This window comes from Protomyctophum parallelum (genome assembly GCF_964188405.1).
Source record: "Protomyctophum parallelum genome assembly, chromosome: 4".
NCBI classification, from domain to species: Eukaryota; Metazoa; Chordata; class Actinopteri; order Myctophiformes; family Myctophidae; genus Protomyctophum; species Protomyctophum parallelum.
The window spans coordinates 17,949,010-17,964,009 of record NC_139700.1 but is presented as its reverse complement, the minus strand read 5'-3'; the positions used below and the strand labels follow the sequence as shown (position 1 = coordinate 17,964,009).

The following is a 15,000-nucleotide window of genomic DNA, read 5'->3' as shown; positions in this document are numbered from 1 at the left end:
CTGTTGCTCCCATTAAAACCAGGCGAGCTAAACCTAAAACTGAGCCCTGGTTAAATGACAGCACACGGAAGGTCCGAAAAGAATGCAGGCGAGCTGAACGTCAGTGGAAAAAAGATAAGCTAACGGTGTCGTTTGACATTTTGCGTGATAGTTGGCGTAAATACCAGCTAATTGTCAAAACTGAAAAAATGAAATATTTTTCAGATATCATTGTGACAAACCTCAGGTTTTATTTAAAACTATAAACGACATTCTTGACGTGCCCCAGCCTGTCTGTCTAGATGCTTCCCCTGAAAGATGTGAGCTCTTTTTAAAGTTTTTTATGGAAAAAGTAGCTAACATTAGGGCTACCATCCAGGGGCGCAATAGGCTAGGGGACGGAGGGGTTTCGTCCCCTGCCAGCGTCACATTGGTCCCCCCCAGATGAGTTAGGGGGTCCCCCCTGGCTGGGGGGGTCCCCCCCTGTATCCCCCCTGGCTCCAAAGTTATCTTAGGAGTAATACTTTTGAAATCCTGCGTTCATAAACGCGATATATTTTGAACCATATATTTGATCCACCCCTGTTTAAATCCCAAAATGGTTTGTCCCGTTCTACTGTTGTCGGAAGTTTGGGAGTTGTTACACCGCCATCAGTGACCCAATGTGCTTTGCACTCTGTAATGATTCTAATAATACAGGAACAGGATTCAATAGGACACCACTTTTGATGTCACGCACCACTTCGGTCAGACGATCAGTAGATAGATGAATGGATTTACTTTATCCTTTTCATGTCAAGGACCCCCAAATGGACACGTATTAGCCTGCGGACCCCCCCCATTTGAAGAGAAGAGAAGGACCCCCATAAGAGAAGATTTATAGTTTTATACAGCTCGGACGGACCCTATTGTAATGCCATGTCTAGCGGTGGGAAGGGACTCCACTGAGAGCGTCCACATGACATGCCACAAACTATCATGTAGTTGTACCTCTGGGGGTCCCCGGACCCCACTTTGGGAATTATATTATTATTTTGGGGGATTTGGGTAAAGGAGGAGATCGACGCCGGCGGGTCACGCCGCTATTAAACTGTCAACATGCAGGTAAGGCGCTGCAGGTTTTTCTCCCGAGTTGCATGGGTTTAACACTAACTATATATGTTGATGTTAAAACATCCTCTCCTGAAAACTTCCCAGGTGTTGTACATTTTATATAGGATAGGCTAACTTACAGATCAGATGGTCAGTGAGTTTTGACCTGTTCGAGGCGCTGCTGATAATGTGGTTAAACTTTTACGTTTTGAGATAAATGGGGAGGAGGAGGAATCACAGCCAGGTATTTCATAATAATAATAATAACTGTGCCAAAACGCAGTTTTGTATGTACATTGAGTCACTGGAACAACCTCTCTGTAGGACCCCAAACCCTAACCATAACCCCATGTTTTTGTGGAGGAGGAATCACAGCCAGGTAATTCATAATAATAATAATAATAATAACTGTGCCAAAACGCAGTTTTGTATGTACATTGAGTCACTGGAACAACCTCTCTGTAGGACCCCAAACCCTAACCATAACCCCACGTTTTTGTGGAGGAGGAATCACAGCCAGGTAATTCATAATAATAATAATAATAACTGTGCCAAAACGCAGTTTTGTATGTACATTGAGTCACTGGAACAACCTCTCTGTAGGACCCCAAACCCTAACCATAACCCCACGTTTTTGTGGTTAGACCCCCCCATCCCCCCCTCCCCTAGGGTGGTGGGGGGGACGGGGGGGACGGATTTTTCGCCGCTATTTGTCCCCCCCTAGCGTTCGGTCCGTGTTGCGCCTCTGCTACCATCCCTACTCCGACACATGACCCGTCTACTGCTGTCATCTGCCCCGCCATTTTGAGCCACTTTGAGCCTGTGGGCTGTATTTTGTGTGTCTTAAGTACCAGGTCTTATTCCCTAACTTGAGTAAACTAAAGACCTGGAGGCGTGATCAATGCTCTTTGGCCACTCAGAATAGCCAAATGGCATTGATCACGCCTCCAGGTCTTTAGTTTACTCAAGTTAGGGAATAAGACCTGGTACTTAAGACACGCAAAATACAGCCCTGTGTCTCTTATTCAGCTAGAGGAAATTATTTCCCAAATAAAACCGACTGGCTCCCCCTTAGACGTCCTTCCCCCTCGGCTGGCTAAAGAGACCAGTGGTGCTACAGGGCCGGATCTCCTATTGATCATAAACCAGTGCCTGGCAGGTGATGTACCAGCTGTTTTTAAACATGCTGTGGTACAGCCGTTGCTTAAAAAGCACAACCTCGATCCCTCTGTCCCATCCAACTTCAGGCCTATTTCCAAGCTCCCGTTTAACTCGAAAGTTATGGAAAAATGCGTCCTGGCCCAACTGATGCCCCATCTGAACGCCCATGGCATCCTAGAAGTGTTCCAGTCTGGGTACAAAACCCTCCATAGTACTGAGACTGCACTCGTACGAATTTTTAATGATATATTTTTGGCTACGGACTCTGGTGATTCTCTTATTTTGGTGCTCTTGGACCTGACTGCCGCTTTCGACACAGCATTTTGCTCTCTCGCTTGGAGCACTGGGTTGGCATGAGAGGGTCAGCACTGGAGTTTTTCAGATCCTACCTGTCAGGGAGAAGTATCTGTGTCACCCTAGGAGACGCTACATCCTCCACAGAATCCCTCAACTGCGGGGTGCCACAGGGCTCGATCTTAGGTCCAATCTTGTTTATGTTGTACCTGCTCCCCCTAGGATCTATTTTTAGAAAACACGGTGTTTCCTTCCACTGTTACGCTGATGACAGCCAAATCTACCTGCCTCTGAAACGTAACAACCCTGACTCCTTAAAATAGTGGGGTTCCGTCTCCATGTTAAATGTAGTTGTCATTTACAACTCATGTAAAAGTTTCACTTTCAGTACTAATTTGAAGGTGAGGGTCTATAGAACCATTTTGGTTCGAGTGGCAATCACCAAAATAAAATAATTGGCCTATAGGGGGCGTAGTCAGGTGCCAACCCCCATCAGCCCTACCAAAATATGTAAACTGTTGTAACTTTTGATTACATTATCCAATCTGAACATATGAGATATGTATGGATTCACAATCAGAAGTAGCATTTGGTACTTAAACCTTATTACACATATAATATTTGTTTCCACCCAGTATTGGTGTAAATCCACAAAAATAGTAGGAAAAACGAGCTAAAAACTAGTAGTGGGGTCCATAGACAGACCGTCATTTACAACTCAACAAAAGTTTAACTTTCACTTCTAATTTGTAGATAATGACCTATAGAGCAATTTTAGTTTAGTTAGTACCTGAAAAAACAAGAAATGATGACGTAGTCATATTTGTCAGGTGAAACAAGCGCTGTCTCCATCCCCCCCCCCCCCCAATCCCCCCCGCCCCTCACCAGTTAGCTCAGCTGTTGTCACTTCGAGCTGGTCTTAAAGTGGCTGCGGTGTGCTAATATTGTATTAGTAGGAGACGCTTTCCCAGGTCGCTACTACGTGATTGGCTACACGAGTTTCAGACTATACCATTGGCTTAGGGGGCAGTCAATCATGACAAGGTCGCTAAAAAAGCAGACAAGTTATGTGACAGGTTTCACCTGACAAAAACTAAAAAAAGAAAAAATCATGAACGCAGCATAGAAGTGCTGTGAAACTTTGCACGCACATTTCCACTACGTTGAGGAAGTAGTGGTAATGCCACCCTTTTAATATTGCCCTATAGTGCCACCAAGAGGCACTTTCTTTTGTGTAAATAAAACACACATACGTTTATATTACTCCTACACAATTTGTCCAAACCATAGACTGTAAAAAATATGGACAAAGCGTTCCCCGGGTCTAATATGGACGTAAAATTAAGCCTGTTATTCCTGCACTGTAAGTCGCCATCTTTCTAGATCCGTTTGGGCCCAGCTGGCCATTGGCTGGCTCCGTTTGGGCCCAGCTGGCCATTGGCTGCCCAGACAACGAGGCGGGACTTCCCCCCTTCTTCTCCGTTGGTTTTTATTTTGACTCGAGTGGGTGGGGACTCCCGATCATAGACTGTAACGGTAGCCACGCCCCTCAGAACATACGTGACTTTATGGTAATTTATTTTATAAATGGGACCATAATTTTCCAAAAATAATATTATGACATTAGAAATGAGACTTTAAACTAGTGACTGGAAGCAGAAAGTATTCATGACCATGTTTATTAAGGTAATACAGTCTAGGTGAAGTTTGGCCCAAATACATGGACTTCTATGGGGCTATGGGTTTTTTTGGGTCCAGTGACAGCGCCACAACAGGCCATTATATGAACTTTCAGGAGTTTCAGGCTTCACAAAATATCTGTCTGACTGCCCCCCTGGTCCAAACATCACAAACCTTCGTGACCTGGTAGAGACCTGTGCTTTTTCTATTCTCTCTCTGAGATGGAATTGAATTTTCTCGATCCCTCACTCTCTCCCTCACTCTCTCCCTCACTCCCTCATTCTCCCATTCCCTCACTCTCTCCCTCATTCTCTCCCTCATTCCCTCACTCTCTCCCTCATTCTCTCACTCTCCCCCTCCATCCTCTCTCTCTCTCTCTCTCTCTCTCTCTCTCTCTCTCTCTCTCTCTCTCTCTCTCTCTCTCTCTCTCTCTCTCTCTCTCTCTCTCTCAGGGAGGAGGAGGTCATGAGAGAGTAGCATATCTCTCATGGCATGTCGGGTGAAGAGCAGACTGATGCATTAGACAGATACATTTAGCAGTGCGGGTTACACTTCCACAGCCAACAGGCGCACACACACACACACACACACACACACACACACACACACACACACACACACACACACACACACACACACACACCATGTAGAAACGGACATATGCTATGTCTGTGTATGTATGTGTCCCATTGGTGCGTGCAAGTGCGCGCACGTCTGTTTGCGCAACAACAGGGTAGAGCGAGATGGAATCCATCCAATAGGGTGGATGGAAACACCAGTTATTAGAAAGCATCAGTTAAGGGAAACAAGACAGCAAAAACCAATACATGGCTAGACCTTTCCTTGTATAGGCAAGGTGTGAAATTGTGGGCAATTTGTCAGAGGGATAGTCACTCAGTGACAGTATAGAAGAGTGGTTTCCAACCCTTTTCGTATATCAAGGTCCATTATTTATTCTGCATTTGAGCCACGGATCAGCATTTGATGAGATTTAGCCTCTCAGACCCAAAACTATTTTAGATTCTGTCCACAATTCCATGCTGTATTGATGTGGTACCATAGGAGAGATAACAGGCAAACGTTGATAAAAAATTCTTCGAGTATTCTCTAAATGTGCAGACTTCTTCTAAATGAATTTATGTCGATTTTTACCAATAATTTAACTCAAGAGTTAAAGATCTATAAGGGTCCATTTGGTTACCAACTCTCCATAATTTATCTGGGGACCACCTGGAACCGCCTTAAGGACCACTCAAGGACCAATACTGGCTGTTAACATGGCATGACATTTGTAACGGCGAGCTGTTTATTATTATTATTATTTATGGTATTGTTATTTATGGTTATGGTTGTTTAAATATATATATATGTACTTATCGCTATTTCCATATATATATTTATACTAACGACTTATTGGTTCTTTTCTACAGTTATGGAGCTAAGCTTATATCATCATCATCATTTCGAGAGCGGCCTCAGAGCGCTCTGAGGCCTCAGAGCGTCTACTATAAGAGACAGCCTTTGCCTGGCTTCCAACGAGATAACATTGCTTATTTAACTGTTTAACTTATTATTCTGTTGGTTAACTTTTGCTTATATTTTTGGTTTATGTTTAGCTCCCTTCGGGAAGGAGTGTTAGGTTTCAGTTGTAGTTCCTCCTTTGTTATCGGTTTTGGTTGGGCAAAGTTATTGTTTTGTTGCCTCCTTTTTTTTCTGGGAACACCCCACCACTGTACGCTCTGCTCTAATATCCTACCCTATTTATAATACTGTCTAGTTATCGCTATTATAAATGATTGCCAATATACTTGAAAGTCGATTAACTGCCATCATGTATCTATTGAGCCATTTGTATTAAGACTAGACTAATGGTGCGTAACACATACATGTATCCATGACATGACATGGATACGCTATGTATGTGTGTGTGTGTGTGTGTGTGTGTGTGTGTGTGTGTGTGTGTGTGTGTGTGCACGCGTGCATGCACGCATGCGACGCGTGTGTATATATATTTTCTTCTTTTTACAAATGTATTTGCACAAGCAATATACATTCCAGTCATATCGTGTGTGCTGTTCCTGCCAAAGTGTATGCTTAACTTAGCTCAACAGCGAGCTAAACTCCAATTCCCATAAAAAGAATGACAGAATCCTGATGTTGAATGTTCTTTACTGAATGGTTCTTCGTCTTTTACAAGGTCATGGAGTAAAAACTGAAACTAACAAAATGAAATACAATACAACATGCGTTCAATTGTCTTGTTCTTTTTACAGTACTTGTAAATACAATTATTTTTTTATTCAAAATTACACAAATGATGTTTGCAAGCCCAGTGCCCACACAGCTGATTACTATCCAGTGCAATCATCTAAACTCACACACAGGCCAAATGTCACAGTGACCTCTTCTAATCAAGAAGGCCTTTCAATATAAGGGTCCTTTAAAAAATTATTAACAGCATACAATATAAGTGACACATCGTGTGATGTGTGTGTGCTGTTTTTATAAGAGTGATTTGGAGTGTTTGTCGAAGTCATTGTTATTTTCGCTCCACTGACTCATGCCTCTCAGCACACAGAGCACTGTTTTCTCTCCTAGCTGCTCTATGATGGATTGTTACAGTACCTAACAAGATGTTATCAATTTGAGAGACAATTATTATGAAGCAAATATCACGCAGTATTAGTAAATGGTAGGGAGATTTGTTTAGTGTAATCAAGACACAGTTTCATACTAACCCTATCCCTAACCTTATTTACACAACGGCAGTTCAGTTATCTCAAGGCAGTTTTGATGAAGTGCGGTGTCTAGATAGACACTAGTGGTTCTCAAACCTTTTAATTTCAAGGACCGCCGGAACTGAGAGTGTACAAATGAAACCAAATGGAGCCACAAGGGTCCATTTGGTTTCATTTTACGCTCTCAAGACAATGATCTATAAGGGTCCATTTGGTTACCAACTCGTCCATCATTTAAGTTTAACTGGGGACCACCTGGAACCTCCTCTGGGACAACTGGTGGTCCATGGACCACTGGTTGGAAGCCACTGCTCTACACCACCAAGAGTACTTACTATTCATGGGTGGAATTAAATTACATTATGTCCAAATCACCCAAAACTTGTAGGCTACATTTCAAATACTCATTCAGCAACTCTACATATTTGTTACTTCAAGATGTTCTATATTCGTTTTGGTAACGTTTTGAGCAGCGCAGAATGAGATCCAGGTCAACATTTATTTAGCCAACAGTGTGTTAGGGTTAGTTAGGGTTAAACCTAACATAACTAGGTTCAATAAGTAGCCTACATGTACTTAAAGACAACTTTTTTCAACCAAGGTTCATGTTTTAGGTTGGTATTTGAGAAAATAAAAGATGAGTGTTTTTTCATTTGCTGCTGTCTTTCGTTTTAACGATTTTATAGCAATTTTTGACAGGGGGGCAGGGGCATTCGAAGTGGCTAAATATGTAATTGTTATTACAATTTTTTACAGCAATGAATTTTAAGTCCGACAAGACCCCAGGAAATTACAACTGGCCACAAAAGATCACGTGATCTATTGAATGTGAAGGGGGAGGAGACAAACGGACATATTGAGCCTACGACACACAGTATATGGCATCCCCCTAGTATCCCCCTTCACATTCACAGAGAGGATGAGAGAAGGCTGCAAATTGCAAGAAGCGCCTAGGACACAGATTCAATACAGGGAATAAATATTCAGGGAGACATACGACACATAAGTGGCCATCAATTTACCCTCAATGCTGAACGAATAGGACTTTTCAATCTCATTAAGTGACTCATTGAAATTGACACGAGTGAAACCTCTTGTATTGCAAATAAGCACCCCATCCGACGCACAACTGAACCCCCCACCTTCGAACAAACAGCCGTTTGTGTTTGTGTAGTATACACGCAAAGCATGAGCAAATACAGTGACGACTGCTTATACGTAGACATACACGAGCAGTAGTCACCGAAAGGGGCCTAATTAAAAAATGGCTAAAACTCTATTCTTAGAAATGGTAGTCATAGCCATAAGACGTCATCTACCACCCCCCCCCCCCCCCCCCCCCAACGTCCCACCCCATCCCCCCGCGCTCCTGCTCTCTCCCTCTCATTCTATCCATCTCTCTCTGCCTTTACAGCTCTCTTGCCCCATGGCATATATGCATATGTGCATGTGACTCTAATCCCAGGCTCCCTCAGGCTACAGCTATAGGTTTTTGTTTTGTTTTGATGGTGAGCACTTACTCACACATGCGATGCATAATAACAGCACGTAACTGCTGTGAATGCAGGCTTAATACATGCACGCAGGCAGGCACCCGCGCACACACACACACAGACACACACACACACACACACACACACACACACACACACACACACACACACACACACACTCACTCACTCACTCACTCACTCACTCACTCACTCACTCACTCACTCTCTCTCTCACACACACACACACACACACACACACACACACACACACACACACACATACAGTACATACACATACACATACACATACACACACACACGCATTCTCTCTCTCACTGTCACTGACCTAGTGGTCAGTGACCTATAGTGGTCAGTAACAGTGTTTCTGATTGGATGTTGCATGTGTCAGTCTTACCTAGAGGAGCCAGTGGTGTCAGTCTCTGGGTTCTCTGGGGCGGGGCAACAGAACTGATGCAGCACCGTCTCACTCCTGCAGAAGGATGGAGGGACGGAGAAAGGACATGCGGTCGTTTTTTCATGTCATATGAAAGCAGGGAATCATAGCTTCAAATTGACATACAGTATTGGTTGTTCAGTGTGACCCACCAGTTTACCAGAGATATGGTTTATAGAGTAATATCTTGCAGAAAACAGCGAGTTGACTCTAACATTATACATAGCTTATATGTTATGCTTAAGCATTTATGTCATATATTTACATTTACATCGATTTCAGCTCTGACATTTATTTCAGACATGCTGTGAAGAGTCTGCCTGTGCTATTAACTCATTTTGGATTAAAAGAAAATCTGTTTTTCTCCCCTCCTGAACAGTTAGTCTTGCCACCATGACTGTCATTGTATCAAAAAGAGTCACCTTTCTATGGGAAAAATGAATGTGGTATGGATCGATGGAACCATAAAATGGTCACCACTAGGGATGTCTCGAACAGGTTTTTTTGCTCCCGATCCGATTCCGATCATTTGATTTTGAGTATCTGCCTATACCGATTATTCCCAATCCTATTTTATAGGACACTTATGCCATATCACAATAGTACAATATCCAAAATCACAGACAATATCCAATCTAATCCATGATATAATATTGATACCAGGGATGTCCCGATCACATTTGAAAATCATCGGATCGGGACAACCCAGAGCCAAAGAGTAAGACAGAGTTACGCAAACTCTGGGACAACCCTAGTCACCACTGCTGCACACTAAATCCAAGGGTTTAGTACTGAACACTTATTTGTAACACTATTTAAACGTGTCTCAGTGTTTAGATTATAAACAGAAGAACATGTTTAGTCGCCGGTAACACACCGGCAAATACGTTTATTTATGTTTACTGTTTAGGTCTACAATCAAAAGTCAATCATACACGTGTTTAGAATTAGAACATTAGGCCTGGGCCGTGGCTCAGCGGTCCAGTCACCTTGGCTGGTAGTCCAAGTCTGGCAGTGTGCCGCGGGCTCGACTCCCGATCCCGGCGGCCCTCACTGCATGTCACTCCCCCATCTCTCTCCCTCATTTCCTGTCAGCCTACTGTCTGTCCCTCTATAAAAAATATATAAAATAAAGGCGAAAGCCGCAAAAAGAAAACCTTTAAAAAATAATTAGAACACTAAACTGTTTGATGTGTTCTCGTGAGGTGTTCTACTGTATTTTATGGTAATAAATAAACATTTGGCATTTAATTATTACACACTGGTGTTTTGGTTTTAAGCACATGTCACATGATTTTACAGTGTTATATGCCCTAGCAGTTGTTCTCTGGCTCATGGTCCAACTCATAAAACAAGAGGCCATTAAGCTTCATAAAATATCTTTAATGGTTTGGTGTCCTTGAGCTATAAGCATGTCAGGCAGTGGTGAATCTCTGGCACTGATCCAGTGAGTCGTCCATTCAGGCCTCAGGACACATGGCTGTGACACAGACCAGCCATGACATACAGTCAGCAGGTCTAGTGCTGACTGTCCAAAAAAGTAACAGCTCAACAACCCTATATGGTGCCTAGAGGTAATGTAGTAAAGACTCAACCAACACCAACACTCAACCAACCCCCCCCCCCCCACACACACACACACACACACACACACACACACTCTCTCTCTCTCTCTCTCTCTCTCTCTCTCTCTCTCTCTCTCCTACTACAGCACTGCCACACAAGCGTGGAATGCGTGGAATGCCCTCTCAAAAAAGGCAAATCACTTTTAACATATAGACTGCCACCTGGTGGACGCAAGAGCCAACGCTAGACTGCTGACCCGGAACTACTTCGTTTTAGTGTGTTGAACGCTGGATACACGTCCGGCTTGGGCTGCCATCTTAGATGCTAAATAATTAGCCTCAATGCTAGCAAGCTAAAATGAAGCCATCCTTGCTCTAGAAAGCACGAATGTTCCAATCGGGATCACTGGATAATCAGCAAAGACCTCCGAACATCGCACGTTTTATCAAAACCATTGAGAGCTCCGTAGATTTAGTTATTCAGCTTTTTAGTCCGGCTGTATACCAGAAGTGAACTGCGGATGCACGAAACCGGCCTAGGATCGCTGAAGAAGGAAAGGCCAAAGCCAAAAAAAGAAAATCAGCGACCCGGTTTGATATCAATAATAAAGCTTATCTGAAGTAACGTTCCGCCAATAGCGGTTGCCGGTTGGATTCTAATTGGCGGAACGTTCCGTCACAAACTGTTAATTTGTTAAAACAGGCTTGAAAATCCAGTTTTCCGCAGGCCCAAGGGAGAGAAAATGTGGGGGGTGGGGCATTGTTTATACAGTGTTTTTATTTTACTGTGTTGTTATGGACTTTTGTTGTTTTTACTATGATGATATTGAATCTTGTTCAAATGGACTAAATGGAAACAAGACTGCAAGGACTTTTTTTGGTGCTATCCCTTTTGGTGTTTGACTGTACTCTGTTGCTGTTTATACATTCTTTCTAATAAACTATTCAATCAATCAAACACACACACGCACACGCACACAAACGCACGCACGCACACTCACTCACTCACTCACTCACTCACTCACTCACTCACTCACTCACCATGTCATTGGTGCGTGAATGTGGGAAGTGAGGACGCTGGCGTTGACTGTTCGCCGCTTCACCTCCCAATGTATACGAATGAATGAACCATTGTAAACCATTGTAAAGCTAGAAAAATGCAATTCATTATTATTCATTAGTATTATGGGTGTCGGATTATTGGGACGTCGGACTAACGCTACGCACTCTGTATTGTTTAAGTGGAAAAATTGGCACTCCAAAATAAAAGATGCATGCAAGGCTGGCTCAGATGCAATTTGTCATGTTTATTTGAGAACGCTGACGCTGAGCCTTCTTCAGAGCAGATTAAAAAGTATACAGCACCCTGGATTGTATTCTTATCCTTGTGTGCACATCAAAAGCCGATTTCCTTCAACCTGACCCAAACTTGAACTATAACAGCCATGTCAACCACTACTAAACTCCCAAATTCTTATCCCTGATCTTAACACTGACCATAACCTAGCCAGAAATATTTACTAATTGTAACCATAACTCAAAGGAATATTTCCTTCACAGTGAGAGGTTTCACCAGGAGAGAAGAATGTGTGCAGAGGATCCCTCCACTCCCTGCTGAACAGGCAGTAGACGAAGCTAATCGCTATAGTGCAGCAACAGAGAACACCCACCCACGAACACGGCCAATTGTGTTCCTAAGAGTGGGATTCGAATAATCCATACCCACTGCAATGGGCATGAACTTTACAGCTGCATCACCCAAACACCTACCAGAGCCTTCTTTGCTTTGCATTCTCTCTCTTATGACATCTCACTCTCTGTGTGTGGGTAGAAAGAAATCACACTGAAGTGAGGGGCGCTCTTATTATCATACATCATCACATTCCGGCCAATCACTTTTGGCGTCCTCACTTTTTATCTTCACTTTTTAAGCCCTCTGCCAATCAAATCATCACTATGGGGTACGCACACACAAAGCTGGACATAGGCAAAAATAATACAAAGGAGCGTGGAATGCCTACTCTCCTTAAAAAATCAGTCCAGTCTGAAGCGAGTGGTGCAACAGCACCCCCTATTGGTACTCCAAACATCGGGACACAGGGACATAGTCACACAGGTTGGGACATAGGGACAAAGCTGTTCCTTGGAGTGCTTGCACCACTCAAAAATGAAAAGCCTAATTGAGAAGTACTGTATATATTTCATTATTTAGTGCTCCCTAAATTATTCGATTTGTGCGTCTGTTGGAATCCATCCCAAATAATTAGTGGTCTATTGACTTCCACAGGCGTGCCATGTGGTATAGGGACACTCCAATGACTGATGAGATGTAAACAGAGGGAGTCGACCTCAGCCTAATACGGCTAATCCGGTGCCTCACAGGGACAGGGACAACAGTTGCAGAATGGATAGACGCTGGAGGAAGAGTGAAAGATCGAAACGTTTCTTCTTGTTGTACTATAGGACCCGGAAAAAAAGGTTAAACTGTCCGAGCTGCTCCAGCTGACTGATGAGACGTTTTTCTGGGGTGCAAACTTGTTGAAAATATGTGTGGGGTAAAAAGAAATCGATAAGCTTTGGCATAAATTGCTATTTTTTTCCCCTGGTGAAATAATGGATGTTTGTGACTTCCTTTGTTGATAAATCTAACAAAATAGCCTAAAGGGGGGGGGGGGGGGGGGGGGGCTGCTACCGCATGGGAGCTATTCAGTTATTCCCGTTCATCGCTCTTAAGTTTGGCTCAGCTTGGGTTGGTCACATGGGGACAAAGAGGCATTAGTAGGCCTACTTTATTTACTATGATAATGTCATTTCCCAACATGAATTGATCTTCAAACTCTGCCTCTGAGCGTGTGCACGCTCGCACGTGCGCACACACATATGCACGCGCGCACACACGCGCACACGCACGCAGCGCACACGCAGCGCACACAGAGCAGAGGCCAACCATGTATACAAGTCACATATATACATAGCAGCCATTACCTCCAACAGCTCTTACAAAGACAGCAGGTGAATATTTAAACACTATACAAACCCCCTGCTGTCTCTCCCTTCCTTACTTCTCTCTCCCTTTCACTGACTTCATCCCTTCATTATCTTTCATGCCGATGCTGTTTCTCCAGAGAGCACCCTGTAGAGAGTGACGAGAGCATTAGAGAGGGTGAGTTTCAAGGATTCTTGTTTTTTTGTGAGAGAAAGACGGAGAGAGAGAGAGAGGGAGATAGAAAGAGAGAGAAAGAAAGAGAGAGAAAGAGTTTGTCCATCAGTCAGTGGCACTTGACATCCCACAAGAATTAAAGCTTGCAAAAGTAACCAACTCTGTATAAAAAAAGGACGCAAATTAGACCCCAGCTATTAAATTACCGCCCTGTTTCCATCCTTTGTTCCATCTTGATATTATGAGCAGATTGATAGATATCTGGTCAAAAGCAAACTTCTATTCAAATTCATTCTTCTACGCTGTCACCAAAATGTGCAATACCTATTCAAGGGTTAGTTCAGATTTTTGGACTTAAAGTCATGTATAGGAAATACTGGTAACACTTGCTATGCTTGTTTATAACGCATTATGAACACACATAAACTTCTCATAAACATGTATAATTATATTATATAAGCACTGATAAATAATCATACTTTATAAGCTTAATCATAACACATTATAATCTTTATTATAATGACTTATAATATCAAGTATTATAATACTTCATAACTTGCTATGTATTCCATGTTTATAACGCATTATAAAACATCTTATAAGACAATATAATTTTCTCATAAACATTTATAATTTTATATATAAGTACTTAATAATGACAACTGACTACTATACTGACTTATTAATGTCAAGTATTATAATACCTAAAACACTTTATGGTTGAAATAGACAAAATATATATATGAACATCTTTATACTGTCCAATACTTCGATACAGAGGGGGGTGAAATTATGACAGGCAGTTTGTGCTGTCAAAATATGACTCCCCGTCTCCTACAGCTTTAAGTGAACTAAACCTTTAAACATCTCTATTCCCTATTGACACTTAAAACTAACCTAAGAACTCACAACCAAATATGCTTTGCAACTTTATGCCAATGAAGTCCACTTTAACCACTTTAAAGCTGCCGTCCCTATTTTGGGCTTTTATTTTACATTCAATGCATCACATCGACACATTGTGCATCAAATACACACTACACATGCCCACAATGTGAGCTATTATTCAAATAGGGCTAAAGTGGTTAAAATCTGACCACGGCCTGTCACTAAATGACTCCGACATAACCCTGTCACTCTGTGACTATGGTTATATGAAAGAGACAAGGATTGACAGATACAGATATCTCCACATATGGGCATATCAGTCGGATCGACGGTGCAATGTAGTAGGTGACCAAACTCTAGACGGGAGGGCTGCATAACCTCCCTCCATCTAACCTCACATCACCAAGCTCTCCACCTCCTAGAAAGCCTAGTCTGTGTTACTAAATCGCTGTGTGATCCGGTCGTGAGCGGATGATATGTTACGTCATGTTGTAGT

General features: G+C 42.7%; 1 protein-coding gene across 1 annotated transcript in view; it reads right to left on the bottom strand.

The window, feature by feature from the left end:
* Window positions 1-15,000, bottom strand: part of iqsec3b (IQ motif and Sec7 domain ArfGEF 3b) — a gene marked incomplete at both ends in the record, with an annotated part of 74,068 nt that overhangs the window by 51,541 nt on the left and 7,527 nt on the right. The window contains 1 exon segment of the mRNA XM_083762984.1: window positions 8,853-8,927. Within this exon segment, the coding sequence (XP_083619110.1) occupies window positions 8,853-8,927 (75 nt within the window).